We start from the raw sequence: 23268 nt of genomic DNA, 5'->3' as shown, positions 1-23268 counted from the left end.
TCCGTTGTCTTGCGCATTTGAGGCCAGCAAAATCTTTCTTTGGCGCGATGGAGTGTCCGCGTGTACCCTAAATGATCTGAAATTGGATCATCGTGCACGACGTGCAAAACAGAAAGAGGGGAGGGCTTCTGGCACCACCAGAAGAAGCCGTGCACCTGTCGCGGAGAAATTCTTATACAGCAGTCCCTCACGAACACAAAAACTACATGATGTCGACTCTTTCGCGGCAGAGAAACGTGGCTTTAAACTCGGATCATCACATTGCTCTTTTGCGAAGGTTGTGGCATTTGGTAAATCACGGTGTACGGATGCGATGAGGTGGTCAAAACTGTCGGCGTCGCATTCCGTTGTACTAAGAGGCATCCGGGAAAGGCAATCGGCATCAGCATGCCGTCGGCCGCTCTTGTATAATACTGTGAAGCTGTACTCTTGCAGACGCATGACCTATCGTGCAAGGCGTCCAAACGGATCGCGAAGATTCACGAGCCAGCACAAAGAATGATGATCGGTGACGATCGTAAAGTGACGTCCATACAGGTACGACCGAAATCGCTGCACCGCAAAAATAACAGCAAGACATTCCTGCTCAGTCACCGTGTAGTTACGCTCGGGTTTGCTTAATGACCGACTCGCGTAGGCGATGACGTGTTCTTTGTCATCCAAGCGTCGAACCAGAACAGAGACCTACACCGCTCGCATCTGCGTGGTCTTCTATTGGTGCGGAAGGATTGAAGTGCCAGAGGATCGGTCGCGACGTCAGCAGAAACTTCAGCTGTCGAAAGGAAGCAGAATAATCAGGCGTCCACTCGAAAGCGGCGTTTTTGTGCAGGAGGCTTGTCAAGGGATAAGCGACATAAGCAAATCGAGGAATGAACCGGCTAAAATAGGAGCAGAGCCCTAGAAAGCTGCGAAGTTGTTTTACAGACTGAGGTAGTTTAAATGCTTCAACTGCCTCTGTCTTCGCATGGTCAAGCCTGACGCCGTCTTTCTCCACAAGATGTCCCAACACCAAGGCTTGGCGCTCACCAAAATGGCACTTTTTAGAGTTGAGCACAAGACAAGCCCTCTGTATGCAGCTGAGTACAATGCCGAGACGCGTGTTGTGCTCGTGAAATGTGTGCCCAAGGATAATACCATCGTCGAGGTAGCACATGTATATATCCCACTTTAAACCTCGCAGAATAGTATTCATGAATCGTTCGAAGGTGGCAGGTGCGTTGCACAAGCCGAATGGCATGACATTGAATTCAATAACTCGATCGGGTGTTACGAACGCTGTTTTTTCCTTATCCTCGCCATGCATCGGGATTTGCCAGTAGCCGGATCTTAAATTTACAGAAGAGTTAAGTTAAGTTATGGGGTTTTACGAGCCAAAACCACTTTCTGATTATGAGGCACGCCGTAATGGAGGACTCCGGAAATTTCGACCACCTGGGGTTCTTTAACGTGCACCTAAATCTAAGTACACGGGTGTTTTCGAATTTCGCCCCCATCGAAATGCGGCCGCCGTGGCCGGGATTCGATCCCGCGACCTCATGCTCAGCAGCCTAACACCATAGCCACTGAGCAACCACGGCGGGTTTTACAGAAGAGAAGTAAGAAGCCGAATGAAGGCAGTCTAAGGCATCATCTACACGCGGAAGTGGGTAGACATCTTTCTTGGTAACGTTCTTTAGCTGCCGATAATCAACACAGAATCGCCAACTGCCGTCTTTATTTTTCACGAGAATGACAGGTGCAGCCCAGGGACTCGCGTACTCCTGAATTATCCCCTTCTGCAGCATTTCCAGAACTTGCTCGCCAATTACCTTGCGCTCAGTCGGGGATACTCTGTACGGCTTCTGTCGTATATACGGTGCGCTGATAAGTATTTATGGATGCGTATTCGAGACGTCGGAATTTGGGACGTCTTGTCAGTTTGTGGAAAGTCAAACATTCGCGAGTGCTTGGATAGAACATCCAATAACGTGTAGCGCTCACTCGTGCCAAGCGACTTGCTCACCATCTGAAGTAGTTGAGAGTCCGATGGGCGAGGATGGAGGGACTCGTCTGTAGCTTGAAGTACAGCCAGTAACGGCGGTGTCTCTTCTTTGAAGAGAGCGAGCTTCATGCCAGAAGGGAGAAGCATGGGCTGGGACGCGTAGTTCAGTGTCCATAATTCAGAGTATCCTTCAACTACCGACACTAAACAATGCGGAACTAAAACGTTCTTCTTTACACAGGCCGAATGAAGAGGCTCCGTTGCGGCATCAAATATGGCGGGGCTGGTACCAGAGCAAATGACCGGAACGTATACCGCGCATAGTGGGGGAATGACGATGTCCTCAGAAACACAAAATGAACTGTCTTGACGCGGCGAGTTCTCCATGAGTCCTGTCATAACCTCGTGTTGTACCGAAAGCTCCCCACTTCGACAGTCAAGGGTTGCACTACACTCCTGCAAAAAATCGATGCCTAAAATAACATCGTGCGTGGATCGAGGAATAACGGCGAATTCAGTGGTAAATGCTTTGTCACACAAACACACATCCGCAGTACAAACACCGACCGGGCACAACGTGACACCACTAACACTACGAAAAGTAGAAATATTGTTCCAAGAAAACATCACTTTTTGTCCCAGTAGGGCTTTAAAAGCTGCACTCATCACGGAAATTGTTGCCCAAGTATCCACAAGAGCCATTGTAGGTGTATCGTCAACAAGCACGTGAACTTTGTTCTTCAGCATAAAAACTGGCGGAGGAATGTCGGTTTGCAGCGAACGGTATCCAGCGATCTCACCCCCATCGGTCACACTACCTAGTTTTCCGGTGGTAGGGATAGCAGGCGACGCCACGGCGATAGAGACCGCGGAGCACGTGGAGCAGGCGGTGGCGTTAAGCTGCGATCGGAGACTGGTGATGGGTGCCGGAAGCTACCTTGACGAAGTCCACGATTGGTTGGCGGGCGTGGAATAATTATATAATGTAATTTAACTGCTACGAATAATAATTTGACTGGTACGTCGCTCGTGGAGGTTCTCGGAAAGGTCGGCGGCGGTCGCAAAACCTGGCGATGTGGCCAGAGACACCGCAACTATAGCACACACGAGGAGGCCGAAATTCACGGTGCTGCTCAAAGCCTTCATTTCCGCCAGCGAGCAGGGGGTAGCTCTCATGATTGTCATATTCTCTGTGCCCTGAATAAGTGGTACGGTACCGCTGCGCCGGAAGTGCGGCGCTGCTGCTCGTTGTTGAAGCGAGGCCGGTTCGTGAGTTCAGACGGAAGCACAGCTCTACAATCGTCCACATTCGCTGCATTAATAGAGGGTTGCCACGACGCAGGTGGTAGTCCGGGTTCGTTGCCTCGAGGGTCGCCGCTACCACAACGGCCGATTTCGTGGCACCGGAGGAGCTCTTCCCGGACTATCTGTCGTATCGCCGACGACGGATCGGATCGTGTGCTCGCGTCAACGCAGGCCAATGTCGGCACATTAGCCAAACGGCCAAATTTCGGTGCCACGTAACGCATCTTCAGTGCTCCAAACGTATGGCAATGTTGTATTACGTCGGCCACTGATGTCAGGTTTTCTTTGGCTATCAAGAACTGGTATACATCCTCAGCTATGCCCTTAAGAAGATGACCCACCTTATCTTCATCGAACATACTAGAATGCACGAGTCTACATAGCTTGGGGACCTCTTCTATGTACGTGGTACAAGCCTCGCCAGAGAATTGGACCCTTTGGGACAGGGTCTGTTCAGCTCGCTTCTTCCTCGTTGCGAAGTCCCCAAAGCACTTTTTCAGTTCTTGGACATACGTATCCCAGGTCGTACGCGTGTTCTCGTGGTTGTCGTACCACATGAGAGCAGCATTCGTGAGCGAGAACACAACATTAGACAGCTGAGCGGCGGAGTCCCAGCCGTTATGTTTGCTCACCCGTCGGTACTGCTTCAACCACTAGTTCACGTCCTCACCGCCAGTCCCGACAAAGCTTGGTGGCTACTTGTACAGTTGCGAAGAGCCCGTCGGCCTCGGAGCTTCAGTTTCTCGGGACATGCCTGCTGTTGAGGATGGTGGAAGTCCCGCCAGTCGAAGACTGCGACGAGGTTCAGGTGGTAGCGATTCCGTCGTTGGATGCTTAGATATCCAGCACCTCCACCACTCTGTTACGGTGTGTGTAGAAAGCGTTTATTTCAGGGAGCCGTAGGGCAAGTGATGATGATGATGATGAAGCCTCAGTTAATGGCACAAACCCACTGAGGGGGATAGGCCACGAATCGGGTGGTAATATGATTCAATAAATAAAGCAAAATAAAATAAATTGGTTAATAAATAAATAACCCGAAAAAGGAAAAGAAAACAAATAATCCAAGATGCAAAATAAACTATGAATACATGAGATAAAGTATTGATCAATACTAAAGTAAGCCTTGCGTTGATAGGAATCTTAAAAAAAAAAGGATATACCTAAACTTGAGTAAGGTAAATTATGAATAATAATAGTAAGATTTAAACTGTGAATTTGTGCTTTTACTTTTTGAATTTTCTATAATGTAGTAGAAATAAATGAATTCTTGAAACTAAAAACTATTAACAAGGCATTCTTTTTGTGCCACATAGAAAATTATAGATGGCTAGGCAAACGTTCCTGTGGCTATATCCCAAAACTGTTGCTCCAAGGGAGAGTATAACAGTGCTACTTAAAGGTAATCCTAAATTTTGAAGTGGAATTTCTAGACATAGTTTTCGATGAGTAGAGAACCGCCGGCATGATAATAAAAAATGATCTATAGTTTCTGGTTCATTGCATAGGTAGCATAGAGGGGATACCGCCAGACCACATCTGTGCAAGTAAAAATTAAGTGTTGGAATACGGCAACGCAGCCTGGTAAATGAAACTTCAAATTTCCGGTTAGGACACCATTGCCGGTTCCAAGAATAATTTAAGTGTAAGAAATCTGAAGATTTTGCTAATGACAGAGCTTTTTTGTCCTCGTTCAAAGAAAATTGCCGATATCTGGCTGCAGTAATGTGCGCAGTTGCCGGCAGCACAAATAGCACAGGACCTGCTAAAGAAGCTCGTGCTAAGGAATCGGCTATTTCATTAATATGAATGTCTCGGTGGCCAGGGACCCATACTATATGCACTAAACTTAAGTGAGGTGGAGCTAATGAATAAAACGTGTTTCCGGTTGTCGACTTTGTAGACGCAGTAAGTGCACTGGGTCCCAGTACTGCACGTCGTCCTTCTCTTCCTCGCTGCTCTCCTAATGTTGTTCTTGCTGCTGCTCCACTACATTTGACGCACTGTAACAATATCTATAATGAAACCCATGAATTTTGTACTGTACTATTTTTCCTATATTTATTTCTGATTTATTTTGAATTTCGTCCCCGGTCGTCTCAGGAGGGGAACCGGAAGTACTGCACAAGAGAAAAGAGCGTCAGTCGATGCTGGTGCCACTAAAGACAAAGCCTATAGGACTACTTCACTGCATACTAGCTAGGTCTCACTATACGGGATCTCCTGACTATCATGCACCGAGATTTAAAAATGGGGAAATGCCATTTTTACAAACAAAACGAAGGTAATGTTTGCCGTCGCTTAGAGATACTCATATTATTTTTTGAATTCCGTCTAATTATATAATTAGCCTTGATAAATTAATCAACTTTTCAAATAATATAATTAGATTAAAAGAGTCAATGAGAAAATTGCAGAGCAACATGAAGAACTCCCGATACTGCTTTCCGTTTCTCAATACGTGCTACATAAAAGTTTTTCCGAGCGGGAAAAGAGCCGGCGAATACACACAAAATTGCCGCACGACTGACCGCTCAAGGCACTTTACGTGTATTCGCGGGCTTCTTTCACGCTTTTAAAACACTTTTATGTAGCACGTATTGACAAACGGAAAGCAGTATCGGGAGTTTTTCCTGTTGCTGTGCAATTTTCTCATTGCCGTTTTTCATTTAATTATCATATTTGAGAAGATGATCAAATATTTAAGACTAATTATGTAGTTAGGCGGAAGGAAAAAAATAATCTGTGTATCTACAAGCGACGGCAAACAACATTACCTTGGTTCTGTTCAGGTATACGTGGTATTTTCGTAATTTTAAAGCTCGGTGCATGATAGTTGGGACACGCTGTATAGTTAACGCTGAAGCAATGTGCCTTATATGATTATTTTCAGTACTCTTTCGTAGTAAGCCGAGAGAACGGTAATTCAAATGTTTACCAATCATACAACTCCAGCTCACAAGTCATATGCAGCACTGCCGAAGGTGCGAGGCGTACACAGGTAATATCCTTGCGCAGCGGAGTATAGTTCAGGGCGCAACTGTCCAATTATTGGCGGAATTACATAGTTTTATTTTTGCTTCATGCATGATATGTTACAGTGACACGTGACATGTTAGGACCTTTGCACTTGCACGTCGTATATCACGAATTACTGTGGCATTGAGTAGACGACACGGATCAGATAAACGCATCTAGAGGGACATTCGGCCTTCCTTTTGAATAAGAAGTCCTGCAGTTTCAACAGTGCTGCAAACGACTTGTGAGGTGGAGTATAAATTAGGTTACAGGTTTCGACAGCAAGCGGGCGGGAGACCTAACCGAAATTCCTTTTGCGTTAAACGGTGTTTAACAGGGATATCAGCAACTCCTGTTATTGTCGATGGGCCGCGGACTAAGAGAACAAGAAACCGTGCAACATCATCACTGTTAGAACCATTTAAAATATTCGTATATCCTGCTACACTATGCAAAAAAGAAAAAAAAACCCTAGAGGGCTGTTTCTTTATAAAACTCTGTGGCCAAACCGTAAACGTTGAAAAATTCAAGGAAAGAATCCACGCGGAGACTCCTGTAGGAGTTGTCTACGTGGGCGTAAGCACTGTGTCACTTGCTCATCTCCACGCAGCCCGTCGTCATTATCAATGTTATGAAACTTGAGCCGACCAGTGTAAACGACAGCGCTGCGGCGACAAGAACTGCTGCGTACGGCGGCGGAAGGTGAATTGGCGACGCAAGCAAACTACTGCAGGTGGCGGCGCCAGGTGCGCTGATGACGATGTAATCATTGTGAACCGTTATCGATTTTTGGCGCCTTATCCATGCGCGTCGAACCATTACCAATCGTGATCAACCGTTCTCCGGCGGCGGCTGCGTATGGCGCGGCCGCGCGGGCCCTACCTTGAAAGCGATCTGCGTTGGGGACAGAGTGCGCCGGGTGCTGACAGCTTCGTGTGCGCTGTGTCCTGGCCGCTGAGTTCGCGTTAAAGCGAGAGGCAGCACGAAGGTCAATTCACTCGCTGGTGCGGACACTGTCTTGAAAGCGATCGTCTTACGTGGCGGACGGACGGGCATCCTCATTGGGTAGGCATAGAAATGCCTACGCCCTTAAAAGCTTTTCTATGAAGCTTAAAGCTACAGATCGTTATTTGGTCTGAGCTGCAGCTCACGTATACTATTTTATTGCTCAGTAGAATGCTGGAGTCGCTTTACTTTACGAGGCCATGAAACGCCCACCAGTGGTGTCCGGCTGCATATCTTTAAAAAAGAACGGGAGTCAGCACCACGGTGGTCCGCACACTCGCCAGGATGCGGATTAAGCGTCGCGTGCCTCGTTCAAGCATATATAGGCACATACGCAGGACGACAAAGAAAAACAACAGCCAAGTTGGACGTTTTCTGTCGCTTGCTTATTTTTGTATAGAACGTTTTTTACAACACCTCTCACACCGATTACACGGACGACCGTGAACCGGGCAAAGTGCCGCCAATGATACGAGTTTGGCAAATATTGCCAGACGTGGACGCGCCCTGTGTAGGAATGAGCCACACTTGGACGATAAGCCTGCTCATCTTCAAGGGCGGGTATGGTTTTTATACTCTTCTTGTGGCAGGCGCACGATTTGCGTCACCGTCCGTAATACCTGTGTCACACATACGGCTAAATATTGGTTCGATATTACTCGATGGTGCACAAATAATTAGTGAAGACGCGAAATTATGTCAAGATTCGGCTAACCTTCTCTTTTGTTTGTTTTAGCTTACGCATCGGAAGAAATACAGAAGCAGTGCATCGCTAACACTCCACACTATAATACCGACGGCCGGTCCAAGGATAGGATTAATGAGATCGTTAATTGCGCAGCCAAGCAATAAAAGCGAAAAGAGTAACAACATAAACTTGAAAGAGGCACTAGGCGTGAAGGGTCACACCGGGATATATTTTATTGGGGGCTCCCACGCTTCATGTTGTATGTTGCTTCTACCCCGACCAGAAAGAGGCTGCAAGTGATACATATATGAAAGCTAATGGGCTGCATGCGTTCGATTCAGTGACAAGCGGCCATGCATCAGGCACTACTGATGCCACGGCTCTATTGCAGGCATTGCTTCGCGGTTGATCCGAGAATGGAACGCACAGACGTTTGGACACACGTTACTATCAACAAGTTATGAGCGTGCACGTGTTTGGTATACGCCGAGAGGAGCCTGAGGCCATCGCCGCCAAGCTTCTAGGAAAAATTTTGCAATATTTGCAGCGTACAGCAAAGCGGTAGCTGGTGCCGTAAGGCGATAGATATGTCGCATAGCAATAACCCTCACTGTTACTCACTGAAACGCACACACGCACAACGAGATAAAAATGTCGAGTTTATCGCAGTAGAAAACGCATCGGTTCACGTAGCGCAAGAGGCGTTGCAGTGAATTAAAGCGGAACGTTTTGCTTAGTAGTGTTTCTTTCAGACATATATAAGGCGGTCGTTCTTTCTTTTCCCCTACGTAAGGTTTTGTGACGATACCCTCTTTGTTTTTCTTTTGAAGACAGATGTTTCGAATGAGGGCATTGAAATTCTACGAAAAGCACAAGAACGACGCAGAGAGAATGTTAGAGAGAACCTTAAAGCTAGCGAAGGTGAGACAACTTGCTGAAATATTTCCGACTGCATTTGAAGGAAGTGCGTTATGGCGTCGAGGCGAGGGATTAATTCAGAAAGCCACTGGGTAGCTCAGTGGCTATGACGTTGCGCTTCTGAGCACGAGGTCGAAGGTTCGATACCGCCCGCTGCGGCCGCATTACGATAGGGTGGGATGCAAAAGTGCTCGTGTACCATGCTTTGGGGGATCAATAGAGAATCCGAAGTGGTCGAAATTAATCCGGAACAGTCCTCCACTGCACGGCGTCCCTCATGAGTCACAACTCACTGTACAGTTTCGGGACGCTAAACACCACAATTTGATTTTATTTAAATTACCTGAAGAGCATCGGCAAATGGTTATTAATGGTTATTATCTTCCGCACTAAGCACCTTGTGTTACAGAACTTGCACTGCCATTCGCTCAAAAAAGACATGCAGTACAGGCGCTTCACTCGAGGTACACGAGCTGCCGGACGTGAAAATAAAAAAAAGTGATTAAGACGACCACAGGATGCTTTATTGGTTTGAGCTGCGCTTGGGGTCACTTCGACGAGAGAGCGTTCAACCGAAGGTCGTCTTTGTGTTTTACATGCACGCGTCACGGCGTCTCTTCAAGTTTTAAGAAAGGCTCAGGAAAATTTAAATACGAGAGCCGACGAACCAAGACGAAGCTTGAAGGTCCGCTTAGCCGTCGTGACTCTCGTTTCTGGTCGTCCTCTCCTGTGTAGGTTACCCTTTCTTTCTTTCTTTCTTTCTTTCTTTCTTTCTTTCTTTCTTTCTCTTTTGCCTCACACTTCACTCGCTTCCTCGCCAAACGGCACGATTCGCCCCCCTCTGCGACGCATAGGGCACATGCCAGTGGGACCACCGGTAAACTGGATGTTCCCGAAGCAGTGGAGAGAAGGCCTTCGGAGATGTCCCGACCGCTCGGAGCTTCCCCCCACCACTGTACACGCGCCTGTATTGTGGCCGGACCAGCTGTACACGCGCCGCTGAGTATTTCGGAAAGGGGAGGGAACGCACAGTTCGCGCACCTCGCCTGTGCGCAGTTTGTACACACGCTGGCGGCCCTCCGAAAAGAAGTGCGACGCTCCGGATCTCGACATTCTACATGTCTTTCTTGATTTACTTTCGCGCTTCTCTCTTGAACCCTTTCCTGGTGGCGTGCGTTGCCACTGGCATCTCCCTCTCCTAATAAAAGGGTGCGGCCTGGAGATTTCTATAAGAAGCGCTGCCGTCGACCGCACTCCGGACTGATCTTCGCCGATTCACATCGCGGTTTAAGTGCCCGCAGGAAAGCGGACTTACCTCACTCGGCTTCGGGAAGCCGCCGGTTGCACAAGCTTGGCGCTTGTGCGCTGTTTGCTTAGGACTCGCCGACTCACCGCTTCGCCCTAAATGCCATGAGGTCTAACATACATTTCAAGGTAAGAATGATCAGGCATCATTTGCTTTAGTTTTAAAACAAAAAAGCTACACCTAGCTTGGATTTATTTACTTCTTACTTCCTCTTTAGAGCGATGACTATCTTAGGTTCATGCATAACGTGTATCGCCGAGTACATGGGCAGAAAGGTACGAAGTGTGAAGAGTGATGCTTCTGACTTATGTGAGTGCTAGCAAGTTACTGTTAGTATGGTCTATACGGGCTGATTATTATGGCGTCTGGAAGTAGGTATTTGTAAAAGCAACGCCTTTGTATCAGAGGACGTGACCTTAGAGGGCTTGCTTTACTGGTGAGCCTTCTAGTATAGCTGTGCGATGCCCAACACGCACGTCAACACAGGTGCCATGCATTGTTCGCTTTGGAATAGCCCGGTTTCCGGACTGAGGGATCCGTATGTTTACTTGACGCGTGCTCTGCAATGATTAGGAGAGTCGGAAACCTGTACCGGTGGCTTTCATAGCACTGTGGCAATCACCATCGACGCTTTCGTCATGTCTCCGTGAAAAGTGCTGACATCGGCTGAAGGCGCCGAGCGTATTCGTAAAGCAATGATAGCTGAACATGTGCATAATAGCAGTTAATAAGAAGCACATGCTCAACTATCGCTGTGTGAGTTCGGGTATATATACATGCGTTGAACGATACCTCCCCTTTCACATATTTATCTATTTTTTACTGCTGTTTGTGTACGTTCCGTCTGTTTTTACATTGATCATGCTGTTTCTTCAGCTGCCGCACATTGAGTGCGTACGTCTGATTTATCTTAAATATCATGTGTCACGCAGAGCAACCATCGCTAAAATTTTCATTCCAAAGCGGCTGAAAACAGCATTTTTGACTCACATTTGTTTGATGTTGAAGTAAGGCCGGCAGTACCAAACCATGCCTCGTGGAACTTTCATTTATATATATATATATATATATAAACGAGAAGAAAGGGGGTTAACCGAGGGGCCCGATTTTTATTAGTCATATCATAAGAAGCCAACAAACACTGACACCAAGGACAACATAGGGGAAATTACTTGTGCTTAATAAATGAAATAAAGAAACGATAACTTAATGGAAATTAAAGTGGGTGAAAAAACTACTTGCCGCAGGTGGGAACCGAACACTCACAGGGTTCTACTATAGAACACAAATACTCAAGAAAGTGGATGGGGAAACGGCGCCGCGGTAGCTCAATTGGTAGAGCATCGCACGCGAAATGCGAAGATTGTGGGTTCGGTTCCCACCTGCTGCAAGTTGTTTTTTCATCCACTTTAATGTCCAGTAATTTATCGTTTCTTTCTTTATTATTTCATTTATTAAGTGCAAGTAATTTTGCCTATGTTGTCCTTGGTGTCAGTGTTTGTTGGCTTCTAATAATGTGACTATATATATATATATATATATGTGTGTACATACATGTATATAGTAATTATGGGGCTTTACGTGCCAAAACCACTTTCTGATTATGAGGCACGCCGTAGTGGGTGACTCCGGAAATTTAGACCACCAGGGGTTCTTTAACGTGCACCTAAATCTAAGTACACGGGTGTTTTCGCATTTCGCCCGCATCGAAATGCGGCCGCCGTGGCCGGGATTCGATCCCGCGACCTCGTGCTCAGCAGCCCAACACCATAGCCACTGAGCAACCACGGCGGGTCATACATGCATATATATCGCGTAACACTGTTGACAGCGGTGACGGGATGCGGAGAGTGCCATTCCGTGTGGGGACGACGACCCGAACGCGTGACTTCCGAAAAAGAACCCCTTGCGGAAAGAGCTCATTCATGACAAGGCGTGCGCGGTGAAGCGGGGATAAAAGGGTGCACTACGGGTGCCACTTCGCACCTCCGTTTCGGGGGAAAACGCACGATGTGACATAAGAGAGCGAACTTCATCGCGCTGACAGGCGGAATTTGTGACACGGCGCAAATGTGGCCACCGACTTGAAATTTATCCGCGAAGTGTGGGCGCGTCGATCTGTACAACGCGTCGCGTTGCCGCTGTATGCTTCGCCGCGATTCAGCCGCTCAGCCTTCTTGCGTATGCGTCTGTCCTGCAGACGTGCTGCAGCCATCACTCGAGACATCATTACAGGAGGTCATGAAATCACCAGAGGAGGCACTCATCAACAAAAATTAAGAGGAAGAAGTGAACTTGGGCTGGCTGAGCATGCGATACGAATATTTTTATGCTTAATGGACCAAGGTTGCACACGCCACAGATTCACGCCCACTTGAGACCATTATACTACGTGGTTACCTGTAGCATAAATGCGTGGTTCCTCAGGTTACCCTTTTCTCTAAGCCTTCCGTTCCACGATACCTATCCAAATAATGTTAACATTTTGTCGAGTAGATGTTTGTGTGGCTTTTCTTTTAGTACCACGTAGAGCAACTTTAGTATAAGTATGTAATCGTGACTAATGCTTCACTGCGTGACGATAGAGCAGTTGGAGGCATCCCTCCATACATTTGGGGGCAGGTCATTCTCTGTCCACCTTTCGGCTTCGATAGCTATATTTCAGGCCAAATTGTTGGCAATAATAATAATAATAATAATAATAATAATAATAATAATAATAATAATAATAATAATAATAATAATAATAATAATATTAATAATAATAATAATAATAATAATAATAATAATGTTCATTTATACACATCCAAAAGCAAAACAAGGAAACGGGCCTTGGAAGGAAGGAAGGAAGTCGCACAAGTCCACGAGGACTTGTGCGACTCGGCCCGGCAGTCGGTACAGCGATGAGGTTACATATTTACATCATAACACCTATTTTATCACCTTTCAGAAGAATGGCTGGTAGTATTACCTGCTAACAGACTAATATAGCAAACAAAGACAAAAGCACAAATGACTAAAGTAAAGAATCAAAATTAAAATTCAACATTTCATCATTAATTTCTTCAACAGTGTTTTTTTGAAGTTGCGGAAAAGAATTCTTCAGTGAAATCATTAAATATTTTTGGGATGTACACACTTCTCGCTTCTCCATACTTAGTAGCAGAATAGGGTACTTCAAAACGTCTTTTGTTTCTTAAGAATCGAGGTGCAATGTATGCCTCTTTGAATTCATCCCTCCAATTATGCCTCATAATAACCGTCCTGATAAATAAATCCTCGAATGTGCAAAATTAATGATGCTAATTATTATTATTATTATTATTATTATTATTATTATTATTATTATTATTATTATTTCGCCTTAAGATGTACATCCTTTGCAAACTGCCAAAGGATGTGTCGACATCTGTTATCGCAACAGATTTTCTAAAGATGTGCTCTGGGCTTAGTGGGATAAATTCGCTCGTTTCTCGGAATTTTCATTTGTTGCTCCCTATCAACTTAGGATTAGTTTTCTTAATATTGTAACCAACAGTTACAACAGTCGTTTCTCCGAAAACTGATTTATGCTGGGCGAACCTGTGCCCGTCAACAAAAACCGACTGAGCACTCAACAACAACAAAAGCGTCCCTCGAGCTTCGCTCCTTCGAACGTCGTTCTCCTCTTTGTCGCATTCTGTCGCGTGCCAATCGTCCGATTCTCGCGCACGAGCCGCCGGCCTGTCAGCACCGGCCGAGCGTTGCCTTGCGGTGCTTTGCTTGACGCTCGCGGTGTGGCGGCTATGCAGTTGGGATATGTCGGTCGTCTTTGTCTTCTCGCAATGCTGGCGGCAATATGAATACCGTGTCACTATGGGCCATATTTGACTGAAATGTCCTGTCTTCTTTCCCGAGTGCATCTTAATGGACGTGTAGTTTCTGTTTTGCCGTTTATTGCTTACGTCTCCTTAAAAAGGCACAGAAAATTTCGCCTAAATCGGGATACGGCAAAGCATGCAGTGATATTACGTTCTGATTTACAGCCACCTGCTATTCCCTTAGTATTCTCAATAGTGTCCTACACGCCTGTAAGAATTTTTGTGTACAAGGTTTAGGTAGCCCTGTTCCTCCGTTAAACTTTTATTTACGTATTTCTGATCTGACGCAGCATTCCCCTTTATGCAGCTATTGCGCCATACTTGGAATTATGGATCATGTTAAATTCCGCTGTGGATTTACGGCACAAAGAAATTGACTTCTCGAAGGTCCGTTTTCACAGCCTTGGACATTGCCTAATTTCACCAATAATCCTTTCTTTCGTGGCCTCGGCTCCGGACTTCAGCTATATACAGGGTTGCTTGCCTTGTCCGATGTGTGAACCAATAAAGGCTGCTGGGACAATTTGATAAATTTATTTCTCTATTTAAGAGACAGAGATGAAGCTGGGATATGAAATGTAGGGAGGTCAACCAGGCGAGCGTCCGGTTTGCCACCCTACACTGGTGGCAAGGGAAAGGCGAAATAAAGAGGAATGAAGGAAATTACGTTGTAAGTAAAGCAGTAAGGCAAGGGTAGTGTAAGCACTGCACACATGAAGAACGATGCCAAGGAGGTCTGTAAACGGTGACTCAGGCAGGTGCACTTCAAGAACCACATTAGTGCGCAAATAGCTTTTTTGTGCCAGTGACGGATGTTGCCATGATCCCAGTATTTTTTACTCAAAGAACGGTCTTCTAGAGAGTTCTAGAAGGCTTTTGTCACTGCGAGAGCAAGCAGACGAAGTTCCCTTGCAGTGTCCGTCTTTGTCGAAGGAATTGGAAGCATGTGGATACATTCAATGCGAAAACTGGCCAGCCTTGTCAACGATGTCGTTGCCGGCGATGCCACATAGGCCCAGAAGCCACTGAATGATGATGTCGTGCCCTTTTTCAAGAGCAAGATGATAATTTTCGTCGTACCGTATATACCATCTGGTCGTATGCTCTGTTACGTAAAGCCAGCTGGAGGCTGTGAAGAGCTGCCTTTGAGTCATAAAACACGACCTAATTCGGTACCGGTCTGCCGGTGACACTTCAAACTAGCACGGTGGGCTACGAATTCTGCCGCCGTAGATGTTATGTCTGACACCTTCAATTTAATTGTGGCCTGTTTCGCTGGAATCACAAGAGCATCTGCTGAGCTGGTAGGCATAGTCGAATCGTCGCTATATAATGTACGTGGTTTTGGTATCGTTTTGGTTTTGGTATGGTTTTGATACGTGGTTTTGGTATCTCTGGTGCAGTGATAGCATCGTCAGCCGCTTATGACCAGGGAAGAATGTTCGGCATTCCTCACAATTTCGGAAACAGCTAGATAAACTTCAAGCTGTTGTATGCACCACATGCGAGGCTAAGGCTTCTTCCGACGGTTTACATTCTTGATGACCAGCGATCACTCGTGAAAACTTAAAATTCCAATGCCAATTCTGAGTTCCATTCATTTGTTTTCAAGTAACCTCGGCTTGTTATTTCCTTTTATGTTTTTCTTCTCCTTTTTTCCTTCTTTAATTCGCTTTGTTATTCCTATGACTAACTGACTGCTGGACTACGAGTGCGTCTTATTTCTCTATTATTAAATCATTATTCACAAAATTTCTAAGTTCTACATTTTGATTATCATTATTAACATTTTTTTCATTCTATTTTTTATACCATAACTTTTAGTCGCAGTTGTTTTATATATTTACCTTTCTTGTTTTCATTTTTCTTTGCGCCATGCAGAACTGAAACCTCAGTGTTATTCCTGGGCACATTACATAAATTATTTAGTGATTATTATTTTCACTGCCCTTACTTCGCTGCCGACGTACTCGCGCTGACCTGTTTATTTTGATACTCCTTTACAGTATCCTAACTTGCCCCGAACTCCTATGTATACCGCGCAAGACAACCAGGGATCACACACCTTTCCATGTTTTCTCCTCTCATCACCAACACTGAACCGTGAACAGAGTACTGAGTCTTCATAACGGTTATTTGAATTTTGAATTCTGGGGTATTACGTGCCAAAACCACAATTTGGTTATGAGGCACGCCGTAGTGGAGGACTCGGGATTAAATTTGACCATCTGGCGATTCTTCAACGTGCACCCAATACATGGGCCTTTCTGTATTCCTCCCCCACCAAAATTCGGCTGCCACGGCCAGGATTTGATCCCGCGACCTCCTGCTTAGCAGCCCAACACCATAGCCGCATGTCACCGCGGCGAGCGCGCTTATTTTCATGCTGTCAATATATTTCATAACGCACTGCAATTGTTCTTTTCCGAGCTTTGTGCAGTTTCATAGTTTCACACATTGTTCAAATGCCTTTCGCCCCCTTTTTCTTGTATATTTATTTTGCGTTTTGCTGTACGTGCACTCTTATTTTCATGTTTTTATTCTTTACTTTTGTTTTCTCGTATTTTGCCCTGTTCTCACTTTTTGTTTATACTTTTTCTCTTTCCCTCCCTCTTTTTTGTGCTTATATTCTCTCGTAGCATTTTCTTCTGTTGTTTCAAGGCATGCGTGCGCCGGCACTCAGACCTTCGGATTGTTCCTGGGCACGTTAAATGGTTGATTGATGGATTTATCATTATTACTATGAATATTATATTAGTGCCCCCCCCCCCCCCGCTGTTCCCTTCTATATTTTTCGCTTTACTGTCCGCTTTAGGCTAATTAAAAAAATTAAATTCAGTTAAATTCTGGGGTTTCTCGCGCCAAAACCACGATCTAATTATGAGGCACGCCGTAGCGGGGAGCTTCTGATTAATTTTAACCAGCTGGGCATCTTTAACGTGCACCCCATGCACGGTACACGGGCATTTGTGCATTTCTTTCTCATCGAAATGCGGCTGCGGCGGCCGGGATTCCATTCCGCGACCTCGCGCTTAGCAGCGTAACGCCGTATACCCACTAAGCAACCACGGCGGGTACCTGCCTTACGACAATGCCCCTTTGTGTGCATATGCCACTGCTCAGGGTCATTATCACGAACGGGGAACGAGTAACTGGTGTAGGCCGCACATTTACCGTTGACATCATAACGTGTGTTACAAAGCGCGTATGAACAAAATATGTTTGTTCATACGCGCTGTACGTATAACTGGGGCGCCATATTGGTGCTCAAGTGGGAAGAGACGAGCGTAATTGAGGTGACAGAAAAAATTCAGACAGAACGATGACATTCGGCAATTCATCCGTGCAGCGCGCGGGAGGAGGGAGAGAACATCGACGGGTGTCCGTTTTGCAGGCAGTCGATTCATCTGGCAATGACGATGATCAGCGGATCTATCGGATACCGTATTTATACAATTATGACACTTGTCAAGCTTGTCTTGTGCGTGTAGGGAAGCATGACCTTACTCTGTTAGCTGGTCAATGATCGGAAGCTAACTACTTGGCTCGAACACCGATACAAGACCTCTTGTATATATATATATATACTTGGCGAGCTGCCCGTACTGCCCGAACAGCTACGTTTCCTAACTGAACGCATGACTTGTAACGCTGCGAAAAAGTTATGAAGAATTTATCATTAACTTTTGAAATACGTTTCTTTTAACCATAACCGAAGGAACACATGAGTAGTGATACAAAGATGACGGGTCATCTTATTTCTGTCATGACATTTATGGTATGCAGGGAATATATACTTCTAGCAGGTGGGATACGGTATCAGTTTTTGTAAATGTGATGGGCCGGCCTCACACTTTGTTGACGTCAACGAGTTTTGCCTAGCATACAAAGCGCGATATGGTGGTCCAGAACGGCGTGTTATATACCATTTTAGTCCTGTTTCGTTGCCTTTGATATCGCACAAGATGTTGTGGAGCTTCTTGAAGCACGCGTATGTTCTCGTATTTGTCGCACAATTTTCGCCTTTATCGGTCGACACCTTCGAAGTTCTACGCGCAAGAGAGGTGTGCAAGAAACCTAGAGAAAAGTAAAGAAAAAAGAACAAGAATTAATCAAGAATTCTTGCGGCTTTCAGCCACCGATTGCAAGGTCACAGCTTTAATTCCCGCTTCTTGAATCGGCATCTCAATGAGAGCAGCTACTAGGGGCACCGGCTCATATTTGAGCCTTACGCGACCCAATGAACGTTACGAAGAGGCACGAAAAAGGAAGGTATTTTTGAGTTGAGCATGGTGTAGCGAAGATAATGTTATAGAGAGAAATGTTTCTGACGTTGGCGGTGTGCGTCGACGTTATTGACGCTCCGAATGCGCGCGTGCCCCCGTGAAAGTCCCATAGCACTAGTCTTTTCTCTCCTGTGATATACGATGGTGCGCAGGGGAGCGTTTGTGCGGAGCTGATAACTAAAAAAAAATAATAATGAACGGTTTCATAGCGTTACGAGATACCGCAGAATCTTGATACTGTTCACATTGCACGTATACTAATGCTGTCGACAGCGGCTCGGTCGCAAAAACAGCGTGAGAGAGAATGAAACCTTTATTTGAAGCAGTGACTTGTCAGTCGAGGTGGGAGGGTCCCTTATTCCAGGAACACTCTGGCTTGGACCCACTCAGGGGACCCACTCAGGGGACCCCAAAGAGACGTGGCGCACCATGAAGTCGGAACAGCGCTGGCCCCGGCTGAGCCGTCTCACGTTACACCCCGCGTACGAGAGCGAGAAATGCGACGCACGTCCGGCAGAGGAGCGGACGCGAGAGGTCCGGACGCCTTGTGCGGTGGGCGTGTGTAGTCCGCAGAAACTGTTGTTAGCCCGTTTTATCCGGACGAGCGTAATTTAGTTAATAACACAGATAACTCGAAAAATACACGTGCAGTGATTTCACCCGGCGACGCCGCTGAGAAATTAGAGGACAGGGACTATGTGAGCGCTGTGAACACCAATGAACCGTTTCCTACTCGGCCAAGCTTCAGCGCTCGCCGTATAATTGTCACAGATTAAACAAACATGAAAGAGGACGAAGCACTTTTGCGCCAAGTGACACAAATGCCTATCAGCACGAAAAGGCAAATTTTGTTTGCGTCATCGTTTGTTTGTTTTTACTGCCAAGGGCAGTCGTGACCAAGGAAATCGGTCAGTGCTGATGGTTCGTTTGTCATGCTTTGCTTCAAGCACGGCACGAGGTGGCGCATAAAAAGATAAGCGACTTACCTGCAATATAACCAAAAATCGTGCGTTCTCAAGCCGAGTATTTTGCGTAAGCGAACATGCCTAATACAGGCATTAGGCTTCATTACGAAGAAACAGATCGAAAAAGCGAGACAAGAAAGGCGAACAGGACTTTCTTGTCTCGTTCTTTCGCGTAATTCCCTCGTAACGAAGCCAATCCAACAAACTCAAGTTCCGAACCTTTTAATGCATTTGGCGTTGACAAACGCTGACAGCTTGTCTGTGTTTATATATACATATATGCGGCTGCATTTTGTTGGGGGCTAAATGCGGAAACACCCGTGTACTTATATTTAGGTGCATTTTAAAGAACCCTAGTTGTCCAAATTATCCTGGAGTCCCCCACTACGGCATGCTTCATAATCAGATCATGGTTTTGGCACGTAAAACCGCAGAATTTATATATATATATATATATATATAATGAAGAAAAAGAGTACGACGTACGTTGAATAAGCACAGTATATTTGACTGACGTTTAGGCTGGTCCACCAGCCGAAACGTCAGTCAAATAAACTGTGCTTATTCAACGTACGTCGTACTCTTTTTCTTCATTTTACTACCAGCGTGATTTCCTCAACACTAACTATATATATATATATATATATATATATATAGATAAAGACAACAGACAACGAAGCCACGGAAAACATCAGGGAAATTAGCTTTGGTTGCAATTGAAATGCAGCAAATAATAAAGGCAATGAAAGTGGACGAAAAGACAACTTGCCGCCGGTGAGAGCCGAACCCACAACCTCCGCATTAAGCCTGCGTTGCATGCCATTTGTGCTACGGTGGCGGCTAAAGTCAGTCTAATTGGGCATTTACGCTTGCTAGTTCACACAGTAACGCGAAACTACGCGCTACAACATTCAAAGGTTTCCATTTTTTTTCTTTTCTTCTTCTTTCTCCTTTTATTCCCTTTACCCCTTTCCCCAGCACAGGGTAGCCAGCCGGTACTTACACTGGCTAACCTCCCTGTCTTTCCTTCCCTTTGTCTCCTCCGCCTCTCCTATGCTTCCTAGGCTTAGCCCTGGTAGTGTTCATATATATATGTATATATATGGAATTAAAAGATGGAAAAATTTTTTTTTCAAATTATATATGGAATTTTTAAAAACGGCCTGTTGCACATAACGTAATTCTATACGTTGTGTTGGATTATTGGGAGAGTCAGACATTACTTACATGAAAAATCGAGACACGTATTCAACAAATTAACAAAAATCTACTAATTATCTTTTGAATTAATTACCTTACGGCACGTATTGCAATACACGAATTGTAGAAGGTGAGTCGGCAAGGCGTATCCACTTGCAATGAATTTCCAGAATGACACCAGTTTGGAGATATGCGCCATAAAACTTACCTTAAAAATGCGGTTTTGTTCCACTTACATTTTTTAACGAAATGCTCTTTTATGCATTGACGCACATAGGTAATTGGAACGCCCGCGTATCTCGCTTCACACTTTGGGAAATAATGTCTCGAGACTGGTGCCATCCTGGAAATTAATTTGAAGTGGACCCATCCTGCAAACTCACCGGCTGCAATTCGTAAATTGCAATATGTGCTGTAAAGTAATTAATTTAGAAGTTAATTATTGAATTTTTGTTCATTATTTGAATATGTTTCGATTTCTCGTACTAGTAATATGTATGGTTCTTCGGATAATGCAGCTAATTGACAATAATCATGCTATCTGCCACGGAATTTTTAAAATTCCGTAAAACTTAAAAATGATCACCCTGTGTATACGCAAGCACCTGACAGCAGAAATCTGCCTTCTGTCATGATCTGCCAGCGGATAAGCGCATATGGGGCCCCCTATAACGTGCACGCATTTAAGCAAAGCGCATTGCCGCCACGCATTTCCTGACGAAGGCCCGACCCCGGCCGAGACGTAGAAAATAAGACATCGTTTTTAGTACGTGCGTCTTCAACCTACAAGTGCCTGTTCAACTGCCGTATCCCCGGCAGACTCTCATTTTATATATATATATATATATATATATATATATATATATATATATATATATATATATATATATATATATATATATATATATATATATATGAGTGTGCGTGTGTGTGTACGCGCGACATGAACGCGACTCACGGCGCCAGAAGGAGTGTCAGGAGCAGATGTTGATGATTATTAGTTATTTACATCCCTCTTCGAAATGGGGTGACGACAAGTAGTCACCTAGCCTGCTTGAGCTAATCAAGTAATCTATAGGTATTAGTCTAGCATTTTTGTCTATGTGTGCTTAAGCGTACTTAGCAAAGGCCACCTCGCGGCAGTCGCGTTATCTTCGTCTCTTGCAAGCCTTGCTTTTAAAAGACCGGCGCTGCGGACAGCACGCAGCAATAGAGCACTTTGGCGCTACAATAATGATGAGGCGGTGTGAGGAATTCGGAAACGACTAATGGTGCCATAGCTAACGTTCGCAAATGATGTTCTGTGCTTTAAAGCAGAGGTCTTCGCGGGGCTGGAAGTTCACCAAAGGCCGGTGAGCCATTGTGAGCCCACGGTAAAGCCACAAATGGGGCAGTCGGTGTGACAAGGATTAGGCCTTTGTTGAAGTCAGAGAAACGCAGAGCAAGATTAGCTTTGAAGAACGACTAAGGAACATGGATGAAAAGAAATGAGTGGTTAAAGGGCACAAATATGAGTACTTAAAACGCTTGGACATTGAATGGAGGAAGTGGTGAGAGAAGTTCCCAACCAAGTACATGGTAATTGAAAGTGCAAATAGGTAACCCGGAGAAATCAAAAAGAAAGCTACAGAAACATAGATGCAAAAGATAGAAACAAAACACCATGCCGATTTACAAATACGGCAAGAAAACCAGGAAATGCCAAGATATTAACCCAGCAAGACCCGTAGGAAACGTGCACCTTCCAGAAGCGCTGTCATTCAAAGCGTATGGAAGCATTAACTGGTCAGCAGTCGAGACAAGAAAGAAGCATTTAGAGTATCACGTGTAGATCACGTGTGACTCTCTAAACGTATGCAGGAGTCGGATGCTTACATCATCGCTGTTTGCAGTAATTTCAGCTAAAGTAATCCGGGTCGTTCGAGTGGGGCGACTTTAGGTGCCTTTATATGTTCGCATCCTGGTAAACTCTTAAAAAAACAAAGCAGAGGAACAAAAAGTGGTAACATCTTCGGCACTATAAAACTACTGGCTGCATCTAGTTAAGTCTCTTAGCCCCAGGTGGATTATTTTACACTTGTTGCAGACCCCTGCGCAGGCACACGTGTTAGTAGGGCGCCTTATAAGTAGTATAGTCTGAATTTGTCAGATCCTGTCGGCCTCGTAGAAAATAACTCAAGCAGGGTTTGAGTTCTGCGTATGCACAGTGTCGCTGGCCCGACTCTGTGGTTGCGCTAAGCTACGTGTTTCAGTTGTTTATAAAACTCTGCAATGGTGATCATCTCTCGTCCGTTCTTTTTTACTGCAACATATCAGCTATGGTTAGGACGTAGAGGCTATGTTTCCTGCCCGTCCGCTCCGTCCGTGTGCATAACCTGCCTCAGCTGTTCCGCCGGAGCCCCGTGGAAACCGCTGCTCGGAGTAGGGGGGGGAACGCCGGAGCTGCGCAGAACGATGTACAGAGGCCGAAGGAGGGGAAAAGAACGCTGTGGCGCGGATCGCTGTATTACTGAAAGGAGGAAAGGAGGCTTGGCATGAGGAAGAGGCACGTGTCTCGGTGCAGGATGCTGCCACGAGGCAAAGCTGCTCGTGGTAGTGATGCGGACGTTTCGAAAGCTAGGGGAAAGTGGCCAAGTTAATGACATTGGGGGTAGTTCATTTTTATTTATTTATTTATTTATTTATTTATTTATTTATTTATTTGTTTATTTATTTATTTATTTATATGTATACCAC

General features: G+C 45.4%; 1 protein-coding gene across 1 annotated transcript in view; it reads left to right on the top strand.

Moving 5' to 3' along the window:
* The first annotated feature begins 997 nt into the window (after positions 1 to 997).
* LOC126543484 (uncharacterized) overlaps positions 998 to 23268 on the top strand; it is a 34297-nt gene continuing 12026 nt past the window's right edge. Inside the window, exon 1 of the mRNA XM_050190600.3 lies at positions 998 to 1144. Within this exon, the coding sequence (XP_050046557.2) occupies positions 998 to 1144 (147 nt within the window). The remainder of the gene's footprint in view (positions 1145 to 23268) is intronic.

This window comes from Dermacentor andersoni, chromosome 1 (genome assembly GCF_023375885.2).
Source record: "Dermacentor andersoni chromosome 1, qqDerAnde1_hic_scaffold, whole genome shotgun sequence".
NCBI classification, from domain to species: domain Eukaryota; kingdom Metazoa; phylum Arthropoda; class Arachnida; order Ixodida; family Ixodidae; genus Dermacentor; species Dermacentor andersoni.
The sequence above is the reverse complement of the archived record's forward strand: the minus strand, read 5'-3'. Positions and strand labels throughout refer to the sequence as shown.